The 18184-nt window shown below is 51.4% G+C and overlaps 5 protein-coding genes across 5 annotated transcripts; 1 reads left to right on the top strand and 4 right to left on the bottom strand.

Annotated features, from left to right (window-relative positions):
* Window positions 1-2367: 2367 nt before the first annotated feature.
* DACRYDRAFT_21720 (acid protease) lies at window positions 2368-4328 on the bottom strand. The gene is made up of 4 exons (XM_040772520.1): window positions 4039-4328; window positions 3184-3991; window positions 3083-3131; window positions 2368-3029 (listed from the first exon to the last, which is right to left on the bottom strand). Exons 1-4 carry the CDS (start codon window positions 4260-4262, stop codon window positions 2506-2508), a joined length of 1605 nt encoding a protein of 534 aa, XP_040629632.1. The 5' UTR covers window positions 4263-4328; the 3' UTR covers window positions 2368-2505.
* A 295-nt stretch (window positions 4329-4623) lies between these two features.
* Window positions 4624-9391, bottom strand: DACRYDRAFT_65904 (uncharacterized protein). The gene is made up of 5 exons (XM_040775798.1): window positions 9024-9391; window positions 8669-8962; window positions 8022-8610; window positions 5631-7976; window positions 4624-5579 (listed from the first exon to the last, which is right to left on the bottom strand). Exons 1-5 carry the CDS (start codon window positions 9154-9156, stop codon window positions 4802-4804), a joined length of 4140 nt encoding a protein of 1379 aa, XP_040629631.1. The 5' UTR covers window positions 9157-9391; the 3' UTR covers window positions 4624-4801.
* A 1633-nt stretch (window positions 9392-11024) lies between these two features.
* DACRYDRAFT_115731 (uncharacterized protein) lies at window positions 11025-13060 on the bottom strand (the record flags this gene model as incomplete). The annotated part of the gene is made up of 15 exons (XM_040770067.1): window positions 12683-13060; window positions 12556-12625; window positions 12438-12503; window positions 12374-12387; window positions 12294-12319; window positions 12077-12188; window positions 11992-12021; window positions 11925-11935; window positions 11722-11876; window positions 11651-11673; window positions 11483-11603; window positions 11352-11432; window positions 11264-11291; window positions 11125-11211; window positions 11025-11072 (listed from the first exon to the last, which is right to left on the bottom strand). The coding sequence occupies exons 1-15, from the start codon at window positions 12744-12746 to the stop codon at window positions 11025-11027; spliced, it is 936 nt and encodes a 311-aa protein (XP_040629630.1). The 5' UTR covers window positions 12747-13060.
* Window positions 13061-14178: 1118 nt separating this feature from the next.
* On the top strand, window positions 14179-15287 carry DACRYDRAFT_94451 (uncharacterized protein). The gene is made up of 3 exons (XM_040777222.1): window positions 14179-14309; window positions 14360-14775; window positions 14824-15287. Exons 2-3 carry the CDS (start codon window positions 14717-14719, stop codon window positions 15179-15181), a joined length of 417 nt encoding a protein of 138 aa, XP_040629629.1. The 5' UTR covers window positions 14179-14309; window positions 14360-14716; the 3' UTR covers window positions 15182-15287.
* A 1334-nt stretch (window positions 15288-16621) lies between these two features.
* On the bottom strand, window positions 16622-17737 carry DACRYDRAFT_21718 (uncharacterized protein; the record flags this gene model as incomplete). The annotated part of the gene is made up of 10 exons (XM_040772519.1): window positions 17495-17737; window positions 17393-17445; window positions 17330-17346; window positions 17215-17280; window positions 17146-17159; window positions 17072-17099; window positions 16861-16970; window positions 16777-16806; window positions 16717-16727; window positions 16622-16663 (listed from the first exon to the last, which is right to left on the bottom strand). Coding segments are annotated over exons 1-6 (236 nt in total), but the record flags the coding sequence as incomplete, so codon positions are not given.
* Window positions 17738-18184: the final 447 nt, after the last annotated feature.

The following is an 18184-nucleotide window of genomic DNA, read 5'->3' as shown; positions in this document are numbered from 1 at the left end:
TTCTAGCAGGTTCCACCACAGAGGTATAAATATAAGGCCTACTCTGCCCGGGACTGTCTCTTCAGACTTGGTCTCTTAGGATCATCCACAGATACCTATACTGTAGATAGGTCTTAGTCATCAGGTCTACTCCACTTCCTTGTTGCCTGCTTAGACTCTTGGCACTCTTAGGTGAGCAGACTTAGTCAGCCTGTGTTGCCCTAACAAAGGAGCAGCAGAGGATGAGATGATAGACATGGGGGAAGGAAGGCTGGTTGGTGGGGACTGACCCGCATGGATGTGAAGGACAACTGGACATGGCCATTGAGTATCAAAGAATGGTAAGAAGAAGACAGAACTCACATGCTACAATGCCCCAGATAATGAGGCCGAGTATGAGCATCCAAAAGAAGAGTTGCTTGGTGTAATGAATGGACTCCAGGTAACACTTGTCACCCCACACCTGGCAGAAGATCCCACATCCCCAGCATGTTTCATGACAGCAGGTAATGCAGATGTGTCAGGGTATGCCCCCTGAACAGCATATATAGCTGGCTGCAACCAATATCACTAGCTGTGATATTGTGGGTGCTTTTGTGGATAGATTGCAGCCTGTCCCTGACATAATATCATGGCTTCCTAAGGGTCTCTGGTTTAAACCCAAGTCTGGTCAGACATTTCAGACTTTGGATAGTTGGTGAAATTTGGCCACCTTTGGGGATTCGGACCTCAGGCTCACAGGATTCAGCAGGCCACAGCCGAATTCTGGGGTGTCAGCTGTATATTGGCTGGTTTGGGGCAATTGGGGGCTGAGAGTAGGATGAATTGGGTCTGCAAGCCAAGTGATTGGGACAATCACCCTTAAGAGGGGGGTGATGTCAGGGTACGCCCCCTGAACAGCATATATAGCTGGCTGCAACCAATATCACTAGCCATGATATTGTGGGTGCTTTTAGCTTAGTGGATAGATTGCAGCCTGTCCCTGACAAGATGGTATTGTCACAGGTGAGACATTTGCCACAGGAGGTGCAGGCATTGCACCAAGCTTTGGTGCATTCACACAGGTCATGACTGAGGCACTGATGCTGCAGGTTGTGAAGCTCTTTGGTCTGCTTGCTGGTGAGAGGGGGAGCATGTGCATGGCACAATGATGTCAGGGAGGTGTTTGCAGTCAGGGTAGGAGCAGGTGGCATAGTCATTATGTTAATATGATCCTACAAAGGTAGTCAGTGTGACATTTGAAGGATGAGAGTGAGGGGTGCACCATGTGCTCCTGGGAATCCAATGTGTCACACTGGGAATATCCTGCCAGCTGGACACAATGCCCATCACTAACCTGCGTCATTTCCTCCTTGTCAATGTGTTGATCCACATTGAAGGATTTCCACCCAGGGTGACTGGAAGATTCCGCATTGGGCAGGAGTTGGGTTGTGTTGGAGTTGTCTTCAGAGGAATGGGCAGGTTCTTTGCCCTTACCCTTGTTGATGCATGATGTTCTGCCAGCCTGCCCTTGACCACTGAAAATATTGCTGCTGAGACAGCCCAAGGTGGTGGTCTTGTGGGGATGGAGAGAATCGGGAGTGGCATGGGTGTTGGGTTGGGTGGACGCCATCATGAGATGATGGAATGAGGTAGAAGAGGAGATGAGCAAAACAGGTGTTTGCATGCCCAAAGGTGGATGGGCCAGCAGAGGCAAATCTGACGATGCTTCTCTTGTGCCTCCTTAAAAGGTGGGCATTAAACACCTGTCACCAGTTACTGTTAAAAAATTGGGCTGTTGTGTAATTGTACATAGAAATAGGTGATTATAATACTACTTAAAATAAAAAAAACTCAATGGTTTGTCTAAATTTCTCCGAGGGGAGGAGGGGAGGTTTGTCACATGAAATAAAGAGACCATCATTATAAGATGCTTGTAACCGAAGCCAAATAGCTGTGTAAGGACCCCAAAGGATGTCAATCGGGTGATAGGGTGAGGATATTAATATATATTTGTGTGCAATGTCTACCAAACGAGTGGCCATCCGATGAGAAGCGGCCAGTCATGGGTGTAGCGGGAAAGACAAATCATTCAGACCTGAATGCATGAATGATTGTCAAGTGACCAATGGGAATGATTGTCAAATGACTGTTGGATGAGCCCCGGATGATTAGCGCATGGCAAATGATTGTCGAATGATTTTCGAATGATTTTCGAGTGGAGCGGATGAATGTCGAATGATTCCGCTACTGGTCGGATTTTTGTCCCATATGTCACGTCATACGCGCTAAGATATGTATTGCCACTCGTCCCTCACGTGATTCTCAGGAAATGACTAGATTCCTGACTCGATACCAAGGTGACTCGAGGGCTGATCTTTCCACTGGAACATGCTGAGACGATACAAAGACATTGAATTGGAGGAAGCAGTTCCTCATGTGCTAATTAGGTATCAACATGATTATGCGAGATGGAGGAGCGGGTACAAAAAGGAATGTGGAGTCCATGTTCGGAGAGTCCGTATATGTACAACCAGCCCGTCACTTCTAGAAGCGATGGTACGGGTCGGGATAGTAGGCTTTGCCAGGAGATTTCAGATCCGGTGTGTACAGTGGAGTCATGCCCATGGGAGCTGAACCAGGCTCGTCAATCTGGCGATAGTCGGCCTTGGACTCCGAGTACATGCCTCGCTTCTTCTGAGCGCGAGCAAGGCGTTGACGTTTGGTGCAGCAGCATCGCCAGATGATGCAGCCCACTATCAAGAGGAGAACTGCCGCGCATCCCACGATAATTTCAGGCAGATAGCGTAGTACATCCGCTTCGTAGTGTGCCACCGTTTCGCCAGCTGGCACAGGGGAATGTTGCTGTTGGGATGCGGGAAGCAACGAATAATTGATGGGGCCGTAAGTCTGGAGACGAGCACCAATGAACTCATTCATGGCTTTGACAGGGTCAGTGATGGAAAGGAGTTGCATGTAGGGATCGGCAGTGTTGGATGTTGTTCCGTTCGAGATGAAGTCGCCATAGTTGAGTAATGTGTAAGAGTTGCGGAGGAAGGCATCACCCAGAACTGATAAACGGTAAATCGCGATTCGATAGGATGAGTGACAGAGCATGGCTTACTCATATCAAACTCGTTGGTAACGCTGAATGCTGTTGTGATAGGTTGGAACTATTCATCTCTCAACATACAGAATCGGATCAAGCCATCAAAGAACACTTACAGTACCAAGACAAACAGTGTTGCCATTGATATCTTTTAGACCGAAATCACTGCTGATAGTATCCAGTGGATGTACAGGGAATGTGACGCCGCCCATTACGACAGAGATGTTGAGGTATTGGTTGCACGGAACCGTCCACCATTCATGTTGAGTGTCAAAGCTAGCGCCTTGCACTCGACCATAGATAGCATCAGACATGGCGCGAGGAATTTGGGGAAGCGTGAAACCAGAATCAACAATTGTAACGAGTTTGCCCGTCGGGGTGCTGGGCACGGATGAGGAATAAGAGATGGTGCTATTGTCGGGGCCGATGATGCCGTCCACATAGGTTGTCCAGTGCTGGTCTTTGGACAGGATGGACTTGAGCTTGATCACAGGCAGCTGGGGCTGTGAAGAAATAGCCTCGTACCCAGGAACGATATCACCGACGGTGAGCTGGCCATTAACAGGTGCTCCATCGCCGAGGCGCTCAAGGAGAAAGGAAACGAAATTGGGCGTCGTCGGGTCTTGCTCGAAAATACGGTCCACGAGAGCGTCAGCAGAAGCGTTTCCGATCTGACCGCGGAGAATCGAGCCGGAAGACGGACCCAAGCCGAGGATACCGGTCGCACCAGTGGAAAATAGTCCGCTGGAGAAGGTCGCGTTCTGCCCGACACGCAAATACATCTGATTGGAGACGTTGTAACCGGCAAAAGTCACTGGCGCGGTCGATATCTCTCCTTGAGCACTGCCGATAGCATAGGTGATACTAGTTTCAATGCCAAGATCCTTTGAGTTGGCAGGGTTGCCTTGTATCCACAAGTCGGAGCTGGGAAGTCATCAGCAATAGATCGCCTGAGGCGATAAGTTGCATACCTTCCAGTGTCTAATTGCACATTGTAGTTTGTCCCACCTATCACGACTGCTCCTAAATATATTGAGTTTGTCGAGTCGATTATGCTGATTGTGGCGTTGACTGTGTCTCGTCGACCGTGTGAGGCTGGTCGGTCGTGTGCGTGAACCACCTTGAAGGGAATGCGAATGGCATGTATGCCGGCAAACAAAGTAACGAATGACAGGACAGTAGCGAGTGTAGGCATTAGAGAAAGAATGAGATGAGAATGAAAGGATTGCTAGTGGAGAGAAAGACGAGAAAGAGATCGAACGCGAAGTGTAATGGCTTGACCCTGGCGACCAAGCGTTTTGCTTGATGCATTCCCGGCACTACTTCTAGCGGCTGTGCTTATATTCTTGACTCTTTTTATTTATTTATTTTTCCCCGATACAGTTGGCACTATGGAGCCTATGGGGGAAGCAACGAGCCTCATTGGCTGGCTTTCCCATCATTTTCATCACGTCGGAGAACCATCTGATGTCTATTCGTAGAGGATGGATGTGCGACTGATTGCATCCACTTCGTATGATGTATGGAGAAACGGCATGAACAGGTTCGAGGATAATAGTCCGTATAGATGCAGAGGAAGGGGAAAGAATGCTAATAGGAAAAAAGAAGGCGTGTTCATACTGTCCTGAGGACCATAACAGATTAAAAGTGAGACATAACCATGAATCACAATGAGAGGGTGAGAGGAGGAACGGGGCAAGAAGTTCCGTGAGAAATGAGAACTCGAAAAGTCCGTTACTGAAACCGTTGGTAATTGTACGGCTGAGGTGGCGCCGCACCCGGCGGCAGCGCAGCTGCCGGTTGTGAGCTCGATGAATATGTCGAAAGCGACTTGCGTTTCCGGTCGGGGCTCATAACAGTCTGTGAAGTTGAGGCAGTAGATAATGATGAAGGACTCAGGGCTCCTGTGCTCTTGCGAGAAGACCGCTTGACCTGCCTTACGCTTTCCCCCGCAGCAGGAACAGGGCCATGATCGACCAAGCTCACACCGCGGCCCTGAGTAGAGGCACGGCGAGGAGGCGGCGGCGGCGGATAGTCCTCTTCTGCTTCGTATTGGTAGGGGTTAGCCTCGTAGCCAACCGCTGCCTGCGGTTGTGAGTGCCGATAAGGATTTTGGGTTTCGCCAGGGTATGCGGCAGTAGGCACGGTTCCCTGCCGGAGCACCGCACTGGGCCCACCAAGGCCGGAACCCATGTATTGTGGACTGAGATATTGATCGGGTGATGCTTGGAGGATAGGCACATCATCCTCAGTAGCAGAGACGTCCGCTGACTTGCTGGAAGCCGGGGATGCATCCCGGGGTGGCGGTCTACTTTGCGGCACAGACAACGGTGCTGGCAGCATCAGAAGCGGCGTACTGTCGGCGCGTGGTCGGTCATAACGCGGCTCTGGAGACTCGTATTGGGAGGCGACCTGAGACAGTGGCTGCGATTGACGGGATAGGACAGCGTCCGTGTTCCCCGAGAAGTAGGTTTCCGAGGTTGAACCGATGGAGTACCGATGCGAATCAGTCCTAGGAGAAAGTTAATGTACTCTCCAAACACGAGAAATACTGTATGCTCACCTTCTAGGCGCATCATAGTATGTCGAGTCCCGCGAGTAGCCACCGTTCTTCCACCTTCTCTCCCGCTCAAACTCAGCCCAGCGCTTCATGACGATGTGCGACGAATCGAACTCTCCCTCTTTGTCACCATGCTTACCTCCCTTCGTCTCGCCCTTGACCATACGCGTCTGACCCCATGAGAAATCGTCAAAGTGCCAGAAGGCATATGCCGGCAAGACAAAGTTCCAAATCGGGAGTGAGAACAGGTATACAAGCATCCAGCCGACGTAGGCGATCTTGCGCGAGGTGACGACGATGAGCACACCAGGAAGACCCAAAATGATAGCAAGGAGGATAAGAGGGATGGTGGGAGTCGGTTCTGAGGGAATACAGGCGATAACGATGAGGTATATAGTGAAAGAGATAGCAGCTGGCAGGACGAGGGTACCGGTAAGCTCCATGAATACAACGAATTGCATCGAGAAGCAGAATGTGCCGCAGAGGTCGCGCACCAGCAAAAGCTCGGCCAGGTTGTGGATGGTGGAGTTAATCCAGCGACGACGCTGAGAGAGCAACACACGGAACGTGTCAGGCACGATCGTTTTGCACACGGCTTGAGGACAGAAAATCATCTTGCGCTTGGGGAAGGTTTTGAGCATGAGCGTGGTGAGATATCGATCTTCTCCGAGCAATAGCAGGTTCTTCTTGTGCAGCGTGTCAACGATGTTCTCCGAATAGTGCTCGACGACGTCCGGATTGGCCAGAATAGGAACCCAATAGCCAGTGTCACCCTTAGGAGCCTTGATACGGTACATACTGAAACATCCCGGCAAGCAAGTGACACCGCCAAACATAGATTCGAAGGCCTTTGTCAAGTGATGCGAGATGTAGTACTCAAACACCTGGATCATCGTCACCCAAGTCTCGGCCTTGTTGGCAATCTTGGTCTCTCCACATAGACCCATGATGTCCGGATCATACACCATGCAGGATACCATGCGAGTGACAGAGTCCGGGAAAACCTTGGTGTCCGCATCGACGCAGAGAACGATCTCGTACCGATCAGGACTGACACCAGTGACGCGCCATATTGAGTTGAAGAACTCGTACTCGAAGGTGGTCATCCGCTCGTCGAACATGACCTTCTGAAGGAAGCTCATGAGCACGATCTGGGAATCGCGCTTACCACGGTTACCAGGTTTGGCGTCCTTTTGCTCGAGAGGATTACCGCATTTGTGAACGAGGATGATAGGCACACGCTGCTGCTTGCTCTTCTCGACCGTGTTGTCGTCATAGTCGTAGAAGCCGGCATACACCTTGGCCATGTTGTGCCGCTTATGACCATCGGCAATAGCGACATATGAGTGTGGCTCGACCTCCTCTTTCGGGATGACACACTCCTTCATCATACTGAGCACAATCTCGGGGGTGGAAAGCGTATTTCCAGCACCAAACACTGTACCGTCTGCAATGACGAGCAGAAGCTTGTGCGAATTAGGGTAGTCCGTCGTCGCCAGGGAATCGAGTGTCGTACGGAGACCCTCGACCGACTCGGAATAAGCAGTGACCAAGCAGATCGTATGCGCAAGGGGAAAGTTGAACGGCTCGTAGTCTGCCGGAGGCTGGGGGATGACGTTATGCAGCGGGAAGGGGCAGGCATTGAGATTCGGGTCTGAAATAGAGTGGCGGGCAGAGGAGCCCTCGCCGAACGGCAGGCTAGTTGAGCTGCGCGAGTTGGCAGGATAGCCAAAGGGCGTGTCGGGAGGAGTGAACCCCGGCGTCTTCCCATAGGTAGACAGAGTCGTCTGCCGTCTGTAGTCCATATTAGGCGCATATAGCGTGGTTGGCCGACTGCCAGCGCCCTTCAACGCGTCCGCCTTCGAGAAGCGGGATGTGGAAGGCAAGAACTGGGTCTTCCGATTTGCCTTCGTAGTATGGAGCACGTTCGGTCGGTAGCGTGCTGGCGCAGCACGGTAGATGTCGTCCGTCCACTGCTCGATTTCAGCCGCTCGCCGCATCCGCTGCTCGTACGTTTCTCCTCTAAACGAGCCGATTCGCCAGGATAGGAACCAACCGAATATCACCGCGAGCGCGAACCTGATAGCAACCACGCCAATGATGAACACAAGCGAAACGTAGAGCACGATCTCTGAAGCGACACAACCTATTGTCATCGAGTCGACGAAACCGACGAGGACGGCATCTTGCAAACAAGACGCGATATTTCGCAACCCGGCGCGACGCATGAACATAGTAATATCGCGACCATTGAACGTGCCGTTCTTGTTTTTCAGTTGATCGAACACCGCAGGATAATTGACTTGGGACTTGTCCAGCCACTGAAGGAGATCAAGATCAAGTACGGATCTAGGCCGATGTCAGTATTGGTAAAGGCGCATATAATGAACGCACTGTTCATAAACCGCCAAATTACGGCTGGTATTGCTGATGTTCTGCCACGTATAGTACACCTGACCCTGCGGAGCCATGGTTGCCAGCTGTTGCCTCGAGCTGCTCGTAGCATGACAAAGAGTTGCATCCTGATACCCGGTCTTGTTTGCCGGTGTAGTGCCGTACTGGTTGTACAAGTTGCATGGGAAGTACCAGCCCAAGTTAGCCGTGTTCCCAGTCCCGCTCGTATTGATGGCGCTTCCCGGGGCGGCGGTGATGATCCCCTTGCAGTTGAGGTTGACGTTCTGGAAAAGGAAGGAGGCATCCATGCCTTCCGCCATCCAAGGGGGAACGTACAGCGGATTCTGAGTGCCGTTGAAATAAGGGGCAATGGCAGGGTGCAGGAAGTGCGAGAAATCGTAGTCGTAGCCATGAATGATCAGCGAAGCACTATCGATCGTCCCGGCTAGGTACCGCTGAGGTGGTTTGCCGCATACAGTCTGCGTGAACCCGAAAGTGAGGAAACCAACAGCAGCCATGAGACAGCCGATGATGGCTAGCAGGCCCATCTTCTCGCGCCATGCACGTTTTTGCTCCGGGGTTTTGATGCCTATGGGGATGAGCTGTCAGTTCCTGCGGGGCAGCATCATCGCGCACACGGAACGCACCACAAAGACTTAACAACGGGCCGGGGATGCAGCATGTCAATAGCCAACAATAGATCATCCACCCATCCTTGGGTCCAGGGGCGATGTTGTCCCAAAATCCTGGCTTGGTTTGTTTCTCCTGCTGGATGGGCGATGTCCCACCGACACGCGACGTCTGACCCTGCCGCTTACGCCGGAGCGTCGTAGCGTTGCGCTTCTTGAAGAGAGCGAGACCAGACTCTTGCACGTCCTCCTCTCTTGCAAGGAGGGATTTGCCCCGCCGCAATCCGGGAACATGTGGGTAGTTTCCGGTATCTTGGATAACGCGACAGTTCAGCATACATGCACCTCTGAGATCCAAATAGTATATGCTCACTGGAAGGGAAGACGCCAACCCGTCCCGTACCCTCCGTCTCCATCTGTGCTGCGTGCATGCGGTAGTTCCACTGCCTATGGTCTGGACCAATCCGCTCCCTCTCCGGCCTGACAAGGCTCTTCTTCCTTCGCATGCCGTCGTTTGCCTCACTCAGTCCTCCGCCCTGAACAAGAACGATGTCTTCATCTACGCCTGTGGAGCGGACTGCTGCAGGCGGAGGAGGTCCACCATCGTGCGAGGCTCCAGGTACGTACTGTGCTGTACCTTGCTGAAGGCCGGTGCGTACGGGGCCAGCACGGTCGCCTCTCTCGTTTGCTTGAAATGAGACGGATGAACCGGACTGGGGGAAGTTGGATCGTGACGGAGTCTGGAAGGGGTTGCTGTATGATGGTGGAGAGGCGGAGGGCGGGGATAATTGGGATGCATAGCGAGCGGCGGGGGGTGGGGCGGCGCGGGGTGGGCGCCGGTCTTCCATGATGGCGGTAGGGGAGAAGATGGGAGTCTGGCAGTCAGGGAAAGAGGGGAAGATGTGCGGGCAGTGAGCACCGCGTGTAGGATATAGGGATACAGTATGGACGGAATGGATGAGTCCGGTATTGGGAGGGGGGGAAGAGAGGGAATGAGGGAGGAGGAGGAGGAGGAGAATGACAGTCAGTGCTTGCAGGCAGGCGACGAGCGCAAGGGGAAGTACGGTGCGAGGCGTGAGGGGCCAAAGGAGAGAAGAGAGCGAACAAGGCGGAGTGTCCAGGACCCCGGATTCACCTTCCCAACCAAAGCAGGAGGCCCTTCACCACCGAAAACCAAACAACCCCCCTTCCTTTGAGAAGTGCCGAGGTGCCGGTGTTGAAAGCCCGTGACCCCCAAAAGCAGTGGCTGTAAATTTCCACCTTACGTGACTGCATCGCCATCGGGCTGCCTCATCCAGCGACGCGTCCGGGCCCGTGCGCTTGGACCATATCTGCGTCGTACCTGTCCAGCGCACCCCCGTCGCTGGCATATCGAGCAATTCAACACCATTTGTTGGCAATGATGTACATTAAGGCTGGCGTGCCATTTCCAGTGACCGCATACATGACACTCTTAATCAATTTAACAACAAACCTACTTCGGAGCGCGTGTTTACGCGCCCAAGAACATGTCATTCTCCACGGTGCGGGAGGGGCCTGCTTCCGCTGCGCCCCTATCTCGTATTGTCAGCTCTTAAACGTGACCTTTACACTCCCGGCGACAACTCTTATCGTCCTGCTTATGGTCCGCCATGGGATTTCTATTGTTCCGGTGAGAGATGAGTAACGCATTCGTAACCTCCGGATACGTTGCTGTACTATCCATACCCTTGACAGCTGGCGCCTATCCCCACCGGGTGGATGATACATCACCTGCTGATCTGTAATCCAAGCGGACGCCGAGGATCATGGTACTCACGCACAGCAACGGATTTGCTGGCCCTTGCTGTTGATTCGGGATCGTACAATTTTTGACTGACAGCCACGCCATCGGCCGGCTCATGTTGATCAAGCATATGGCTCAATGAGCGAGCCTCGCTTCCGAAAGCAAGTCCATCTCCGTATTTGCCCATCTACACAGATGGAATCTCCATCCACTGAACGAGAGCAAGCAGGAGGCTAAGTGAACATGTCTGTGTTGCAATCGAGTACGTCGTTTTTTTTCTATTAGACGCCCCGCAAAGCATGAGAACCGAAATAGAAACCAAAACAGAGACTAGCGAGGTGCACGTGTCATATACATCAGGACCAGACCATCCATTGAAGGTGGCTGTAATTTGCTTCTCCCCATAGGATCCCCGCATCAAACACTCGGAACTGCATCTCCTGGATACCGTACGACGCGTGACCGAGATCAGTCCCGCTGAAGACAGTACGTGGAATTCATCATGAAGCACCACTGCGTGCCAAATATACTCCTGATGGATTTGTACCCAGCGCAGTCCGACGCTAATTGAGTTGCGTTCGCAGGTCATTGATCAATAATTACATTGTGCTAAGGACGGGAATCAGTCAACGTCGTCTCTGTCCGTGGGATACTGAACTAAACGCATCCGCGTCAAACACAAGCACGATGTGCAAGATTAATAGCTCACATTAATCTCCTCCTCAATCTCTTCAAACTCAGTCACTTCTCGAGATTTGCCAGCCGAGGCACGCAAATTGAGGTAGAGACGAGAGGCCTGCAAGAATGGGTTCAGAAATTGGCCAGTATGGTGTAGAAGATGTGCGTGCCGCAACTGGTGTGAGGACCATGAACCACCTGGAGCAATTGTCAATCAGACATAAAGCAGCGCGGGAGTGATGCAGGGGGAAGACGTACGGAACGCCCGCGTTATTCCGATCTGGTCGATTGTACCAAACTATCGGGGAAATGATGATGAAGATGCCGCTTGCTGCTATTCTGCGCCGCGTCAGCGAAAAGGAAATCTCAGATCCGATCCGACGACATACAGTACGAAGTACATGGCTCCGTCTCGGAGTAGGGCGACGTATAGCGGAGTATAAACACCAACAGCCACGTTCCTTCTGTACGCGGGCAGAATGTTCTTGAACACCAGAATGACCAGAAGAGCTGTTTTGGCTTCAGATTCATTGCCGAGGAGTATAGAAAGCGCTGACCATTGAACGTAATGATAGGAACACTGCAGAGAAGAATGAGGAAAGTGGTGATGAATAAATCACAGACATACCTCGCTATGGCTAGTATGATGTCTGAAATTGTGGGCTTCGTGGCGTTATTGGTTAATGCGGTCACCACACAACCCAAGTTACCGGCATACGCAGTCGATCCTGGCTGCGCGTAGGAAGGATGTACCAAATAGTAAATCAGGAATGCTGTCTCGATCTGGGTATCGTTCAGAGCAAAACTCCATTGTGCGAAAATGGAACGCACGGCATAGGTGACTATAAGACATCATGAGTTATACGGAGCAACAAAGACTAAGACTGGCAAGGCTCACCTCCATATGCTATTTTGACAGCAAGGCGCGCTAGCGATGAATCAAGTCAGCTAATGCACGGCGATCGCTTCCTATCGGATCTTACTCTTTTGTTGATCCGCAAACAATGCAAGTACTCGTAATAGCAGCAGCGCATCACCGATTGCCGATCCCAGAAGCAACCATGTTGTGTTGAATATACTATATCGAGAGCAGCTATATCGAAGTTCCGGCCTGAGAGTTGTGCAAACACCAAAGCCGAGAAACGTACAGCTGTATACAGATGTGAATGTTGGACCTCGGACATTGACTGTCATGCCTACCTCTGGACTCCTTGCTACAGGATTGACTGAGGCAAACATGAGTATTAATTCGGTAACTGGCCGAACTGGTTTGAACTCACGTGCGCAGGAGAATCTGTATCGGGTGAATTAGCCTTCTGCGGCTTTATTAAGGACAGAACTTACATGGCCGCGGCAAGTCCAAAGTATCGGGAGATGAAATACAGGACTTTCGGAACAGTCCACTTCGCCCTGGAAGTGGGTTCAGCATGAAGGACCGATAGAGCAATGTAAGTGAACGTACTTCCAGACATATTCTACCTCGTCAGTAATAGATATCAGGATATCGAAGATGAACAAGGTGGTCGATGCATCTGGGCGCTTGAATTCAGAACATGCTCAGGCACCGTTCCGCTCCAGAAAGAACGTACAGCGCGAAAGGATAGTGGGCGCTATGTCATATACAGTAGCAGTCGTAGAGTCAGCACCACTCATGCTGCCTCAGTGCGGGATGAACACGTCCGTCCGTCCTACACGGCGATCCTTGCATTGCCAGGCTTATAAGCCGTTCCCACGGCGGAGCTGTTCTCCAGTAAACATGCAGTCCTTAGAAACCGCCGTCGGAGCCAGATAGCTCTGAAAAGGCAACTCCGAGAACCAGGGAGGTGAGCTGCCATGATACTGATGAGCCCCTGCCACAAATGCATACAAAAGCCAAGTTGCTAGTGTCACCGGTCGCCCAGAACTTCCCGCTCACATACCGACTATTGACCCTTCTCCCTGAGACATAAGCCCTTGCGCTCACGTAACAGCTCGGGCGGATGCAGTAAGCATTGCCGGCATAGTTCAGGGAAAAGAAGAGCGCCTCACTTTCACAGTTGAATTCAATGTACCTTGAGAACATGCCGTAAAATCTGAGAATCTGATACAAATGATCCAGATTGTATTGATACTTGGCTGACGATTCCATGGTGAAGGGTCGAGGCCATTCATGAAGCTCATCATGGATGCAACTGACGAACACGAGACAGAGGCGGTGTTGTCTGTGATGAGCATCCACAGCGGAAGAAGTCGGCCCGCCGGGCGCTAAAATGAAATTTGTTGAATTACGGTCATGAAGAAAGGGAACCGGGCTGTCCATTGACTGAGGGTCAGAAACAACGTGTGCTTTATTCATCCAATGACTGCCAAAAGAAGTCGGGTTGAATGCCGAAAAAAGGTCCAACACATAAGGGTCAATGTCGAATACAATTGAATACGAATATGTAATATCAGCATATTGAAGGGTAATAACTTGCAGATCAGCAGAGCCAAGGCTTGAATAGCAGGTCTGGTTCTGTCAAAGCAATGCGATTCGTCCGAACCTAAGACGACCGCAGCAGAGAGTTGTGGTCGACGAGGACTGAGAATAGTCGCCCTGACAACCGCCGAACAGGGCCACATAACCAACCGAAATATCAGTTGGAAGGCACGTTCACCATCATAGACCCTGAACCTCTCTCCATGTTCACAATCCGATATCGTCAGCTCTATCTTCTTCTTCCACATCCTGCCACGTCCTGTACTCTCTGCTAGGAAGCTCAGTCATCATCGTTCTCGTCCTATCCCTGTGCCTCGACTGCTTTGCCCACTCCGCCTCCTCTGCCTCCAGCTGCTTCGCGCGCTCTGCCGTTGCACGCAAGTTCAGGAACAGGCGTGATGACTACGTTCCCGAATGAATCTCAGTTTTTTATCCTCAAAGAAACGACAGAATGGCGACGCACCGCCAGCGGCATGAGACACATGAACCACGGTAAAGCTGACTTGACTTGACGAGGAATGGAGAACCACAGCATGGGGGTGATAGTCACCGCGGTGCTCGCCAATGTCACCCTGCCGAGTGTCAGCAACAAATTCAATGAGCGAGAGGGACTGTCGAGACATGAGGAAGTAGAAGGCACCGTAATGAAGGACTTGGATGAGGATTACTTGTGTGGTGGAGGAAACAGTATGCAAGCGGCTGCCATAGGCAGGGAGGATGTTGTACAGGACCAGGCTGAGGAGAATGACTGCATGAACGTGAGTTCCCCCGATCACTCCGTTCGTTCGATCTTACAGTTCAAGATTAGGATTGGAGCACTGCGCATCTCCGGATAAGGTCTCGAACATACCCAGGAGCGAGGTGCTCACGTCGCAATTGCCAAGATCATATCATCAAGACTCGGTCTCTGCATGCCATTGCTCAGCGTGGTGATAACGCATCCAAGATTCTCGGCGTATTGCGTCGATCCCGGCTGCTTATAAGGTGGGTGGCTCAGGAAGTAGCACAACAGTCCGAGCTCGACAGAGTACGTGACGGCATACCCGATTTTGAGCGTGAGACAGACTGGGAGGAATTTGGGTGAGAAGTGCGAAGGGAGAGAGAACTGTGGGAGGAGGGAGACGGACCGATAACTTTATCACGGAGCAACGCGAGGACGCGCAGGATGAGAAGCGCGTCTCCCATGCCGGCCAGGACGAGCAACCAACTGCAGGGAATCGAGACGTGAGTGATAGTATACATGGTCTCATAATCACTCACGTGGTGTTGAAGATATCATAGTCGGCGCAACTACGAAACGCCTCTCAGAAAGCGGGCTATAAATTGGACCATGCGACCTACAACTACAATCAAAGTCATCAATTGCGTCCTCGAGCCAAACCGATGCTTACCTGGGCAGAGTGCGGTCGAACCGAAACTGCCATGCGGACTCGTCAACATGTTGAGGACGAAGAACAATGGGCCACATACTAACGCATGCGAGACTGTCCGGTGGAGGAATGAGCATGCAGCTCGTCTGTTCACATCCAAACCTACATGGCTGCCGCAAGTCCGAAATATCGAAGCCAGACATACAATAATTTTGGTATGGTCCATTTCGTACTGGAGAAGCATGGACGGTCAAACTTGAAACTGGAACAACGTGGCTTACAGCCAGATATAGGTTATCTGGAGGAGATTGAGAAATCGAACACGACCGAGTTCATTAACGTACTTCATCATTAATAGTCAAAACAATATCGTACAGAAGAAGTGAAGAAGATGCGACTACTTGTCATCAGATGGGAGCACATTGTAGGAAACTATGACGACACTCACAACGCGAGATCAGAGTCGGAACGAAATCATACTGACCCATGTGTATCCTAAAGGAGTGGGGGGTTTGGTTGTCCTACGCAAGGGGTGGAGTTCGAATTCTTGTATATATCTTCCATTGTCTCGCTCGATGACCTATGCAGAATGGACATGTTCGAACACATTCCCGAGAGCTTGCACGTTACCATCAGATATGCTTTTACATCTTCATCTTCAAGTTGGAGACAGTGGCAGCCGCGGCAGAATTCCCCGGATTTCCGAAGGTCAGAAGCTGCACAGACGTATCATAGCTGTGTATGATGTGAAGAAGAACTCTAAAGGTCCCGAGGTGTTGTTGTACGGTATCAGCAGCTCACATTACATCTAGGAGGCTCCTTGTACAGGTAAGGTCCGGATTCTGAGCATAAACAAGTGGATGGTCATCGGAAAGCAGACATCGCACCATGGACTTGGGTTTCAGATAATTGGATGTAGTGTCATTGATGTAGCACACGTAGCACTGGGGGAAGAATTAGACCACTAATGGGGGAATTACAATGTCATCTTCATTTATGTTTTCTTCAAATGCAGCTGACTCTTTGGGTCTGCCGGCAGACGCACGCAAGTTGAGATACAGACGGGAAGCCTGGATCGGAAGAATTCAACGGGAGGATTGTCAAAGACATCGCTATGCGTACCGCAACGGGGCTGATTGCCAAAAACCATCTAGATCATCGTTTGGGTCAGAAACCAAGCAAATACCTCATATATAACTGATCCACGCACGGTACGCTCGAGTTGTTCCGATCTGGTCGATTATACCATATGATAGGAGAGACCAGTACAAAGATGGCACACGCGGTGACCCTACCAACGCTTGATATCAGAAAAGGCGGCATTGATTTGGATGGGACAGACAGCGCAAAGTACATTCCGCCATCTCGCAGCACTGCAATATACAGCGGCGTATTCACCCCCATGGTCACGTTCCTTCGATATGCCGGTAAAATGTTCCTAAAGACCAAGACGACCAGTAGGACTGTTCGTTGTCAGACTCCTTGGTGACATGCACAGTGCGGAGCTGAACTGACCATTGAATGCTAGGACCGGAATGCTGGATGAATCTGTTGAGAATAGGGGACGACGAGGACGGGTGACATTACCTTGCAAACGCAAGTATCAGATCGGAGATGGTAGGTGCTTTCGCGCCATTGTATAATGACGTGACGACGCAACCCACGTTACCGTCGTATGCTGTAGGACTGGGATTGGAATACGCAGTGTGCACCATGTAGTAGATCAAGAATGCCAACTCAATCTAGTGTCCTACTTAGACGGGTCTCTATGCGTGGATACGAAACTGGTACGAACAGTATAGGTTACTGCAGGGTGGTATGAGCGACGATACGGAGCACCAAATGGATCACTCACCTCCATAGGCGATTTTGAGACCTAGGCATACTACACACGAAGGTCAGCTCTTTGGTTCGCCACAAAGAGAGAAGGACGAGTTACGTCTCCTGCGGTCCATAAACAGCGCGAGCGTACGCAGTAGAAGCAGTGCATCGCCAAGTGCCGCCCCGACAAGTAACCAAGTGGTGTTGAAGATGGCAAAGCGCCAGCAGCTGGACCCATCAGTCTCAGTGCAAAGTTGACATGGATGCTTAGGACGCGTACAGCTATGCAGGTGGTCAGGTGTAGCCTGCGTGGTTTGGCCCGAGTGCTTACGTCAATACTCTGTGGTCGAAGAGAAACTGAGGATAGATGAGCGGGGTCTGAAAGGGTAAATTGCGGACTAACTCGCAGAAGTAAAGCTGCCCATCATGGATCAGCATCGCAAGCTCTGGAATGTCGGGAGAAGATGCTCACATTGCCGCGGCAACTCCAAAATAGCGGACTATGAAGTAAAGAACTTTGGGACTGCTCCACTTAGATCTTTTCCCAGAGTGAGATCGATCGATTGAAAGCAGTGGTGCGAGCGTACTTCCAAACATATTCTACCTGTCGTCCTCGTTAACTCTTGTGAAGTGAAAGCGCGTGGGCGTACCTCGTCCGCAAATGAAATTAGGATATCGTACACGAACAGCGCGGTCGCAGCATCTGCCTGCCATGTCAGCACAAGCTCCTCCTCTGTAACTCGAACGCGTACAGCGCGAGAGGATAGAAGGAACAATATCATACACCACACCTGTAGGATCCGGATCGCTCATGCTGGTGGGTTGAACAGGGCGAGCCCATCCCGTCAGGCTTATAAACGGGCCCAGGGGCGGGGGTGGACCTCGCCGTTCGTTCGGTTGACGAGTCTCCTTAGGAACGGCTCCGGATCAGATAGCACGCAGGGCTGGATGTTAGTGCCTTAAGCGGGGATGTGGGTGAACTTCGGCGTCTGCGACCCTGCCCGTCTGCGGGTAAGAAGTTCGGTGAGCGCTTGGCATATGACCTGAGATGATCTAGTTGACTGATGCGCGGTGATTCATGTTCCTACAGGATGATCCTTCTTATCCAGGTCGAGGTATCAGATCATATGTTTCCAGCTCATGGCAGAGAGGCTGTGCGTTTCTGATCTTGAGAAGATCGGGAGACTGAGCACCCGGGCGAGAGGAAGATGGTGATAATCCTTGCTAGTGGGGCACAGGGAGTTCCCGATAGCGGTGTTAAGGCTGGGAGTGTCGAACTTTGGTCGTTAGGATTGGGCAGATTAGTGCGCTGATTGTCATCGAATGCACGGGCACGCCCGTATACAGAAGATTTGAGCCAAATGTCAGGGGATCCATAGCGACGAGTCACGAGAAATCGTCATCAGATAGCAGAGAAGAGAAACCGTAAGTTGTCAGCGCCT

This window comes from Dacryopinax primogenitus (genome assembly GCF_000292625.1).
Source record: "Dacryopinax primogenitus strain DJM-731 SS1 chromosome Unknown DACRYscaffold_7, whole genome shotgun sequence".
In the NCBI taxonomy this organism is placed as follows: Eukaryota; Fungi; Basidiomycota; class Dacrymycetes; order Dacrymycetales; family Dacrymycetaceae; genus Dacryopinax; species Dacryopinax primogenitus.
Note: the sequence above shows the minus strand (reverse complement) of the source record. Positions and strands in the feature narration are given on the sequence as shown.

Excerpts from the sequence above, each read along its gene's own strand:
- DACRYDRAFT_21720 (XM_040772520.1), bottom strand. The coding sequence starts at position 4,262 with ATGCCTACACTCGCTACTGTCCTGTCATTCGTTACTTTGTTTGCCGGC. Across the intron at positions 3,132-3,183 it reads ACACTGTTTGTCTTGGTACT|TTCCAACCTATCACAACAGC; the intron begins GTAAGTGTTCTT and ends AGAGATGAATAG. Across the intron at positions 3,030-3,082 it reads TACCAACGAGTTTGATATGA|TTCTGGGTGATGCCTTCCTC; the intron begins GTAAGCCATGCT and ends ACCGTTTATCAG.
- DACRYDRAFT_94451 (XM_040777222.1), top strand. The coding sequence starts at position 14,717 with ATGAGAAGCGCGTCTCCCATGCCGGCCAGGACGAGCAACCAACTGCAG. Across the intron at positions 14,776-14,823 it reads CAACTGCAGGGAATCGAGAC|ATATCATAGTCGGCGCAACT; the intron begins GTGAGTGATAGT and ends GTGGTGTTGAAG.
- DACRYDRAFT_65904 (XM_040775798.1), bottom strand. The coding sequence starts at position 9,156 with ATGCGAAGGAAGAAGAGCCTTGTCAGGCCGGAGAGGGAGCGGATTGGT. Across the intron at positions 8,963-9,023 it reads GGTTGGCGTCTTCCCTTCCA|ATACCGGAAACTACCCACAT; the intron begins GTGAGCATATAC and ends GCGTTATCCAAG. Across the intron at positions 8,611-8,668 it reads CCCGTTGTTAAGTCTTTGTG|GCATCAAAACCCCGGAGCAA; the intron begins GTGCGTTCCGTG and ends TCATCCCCATAG.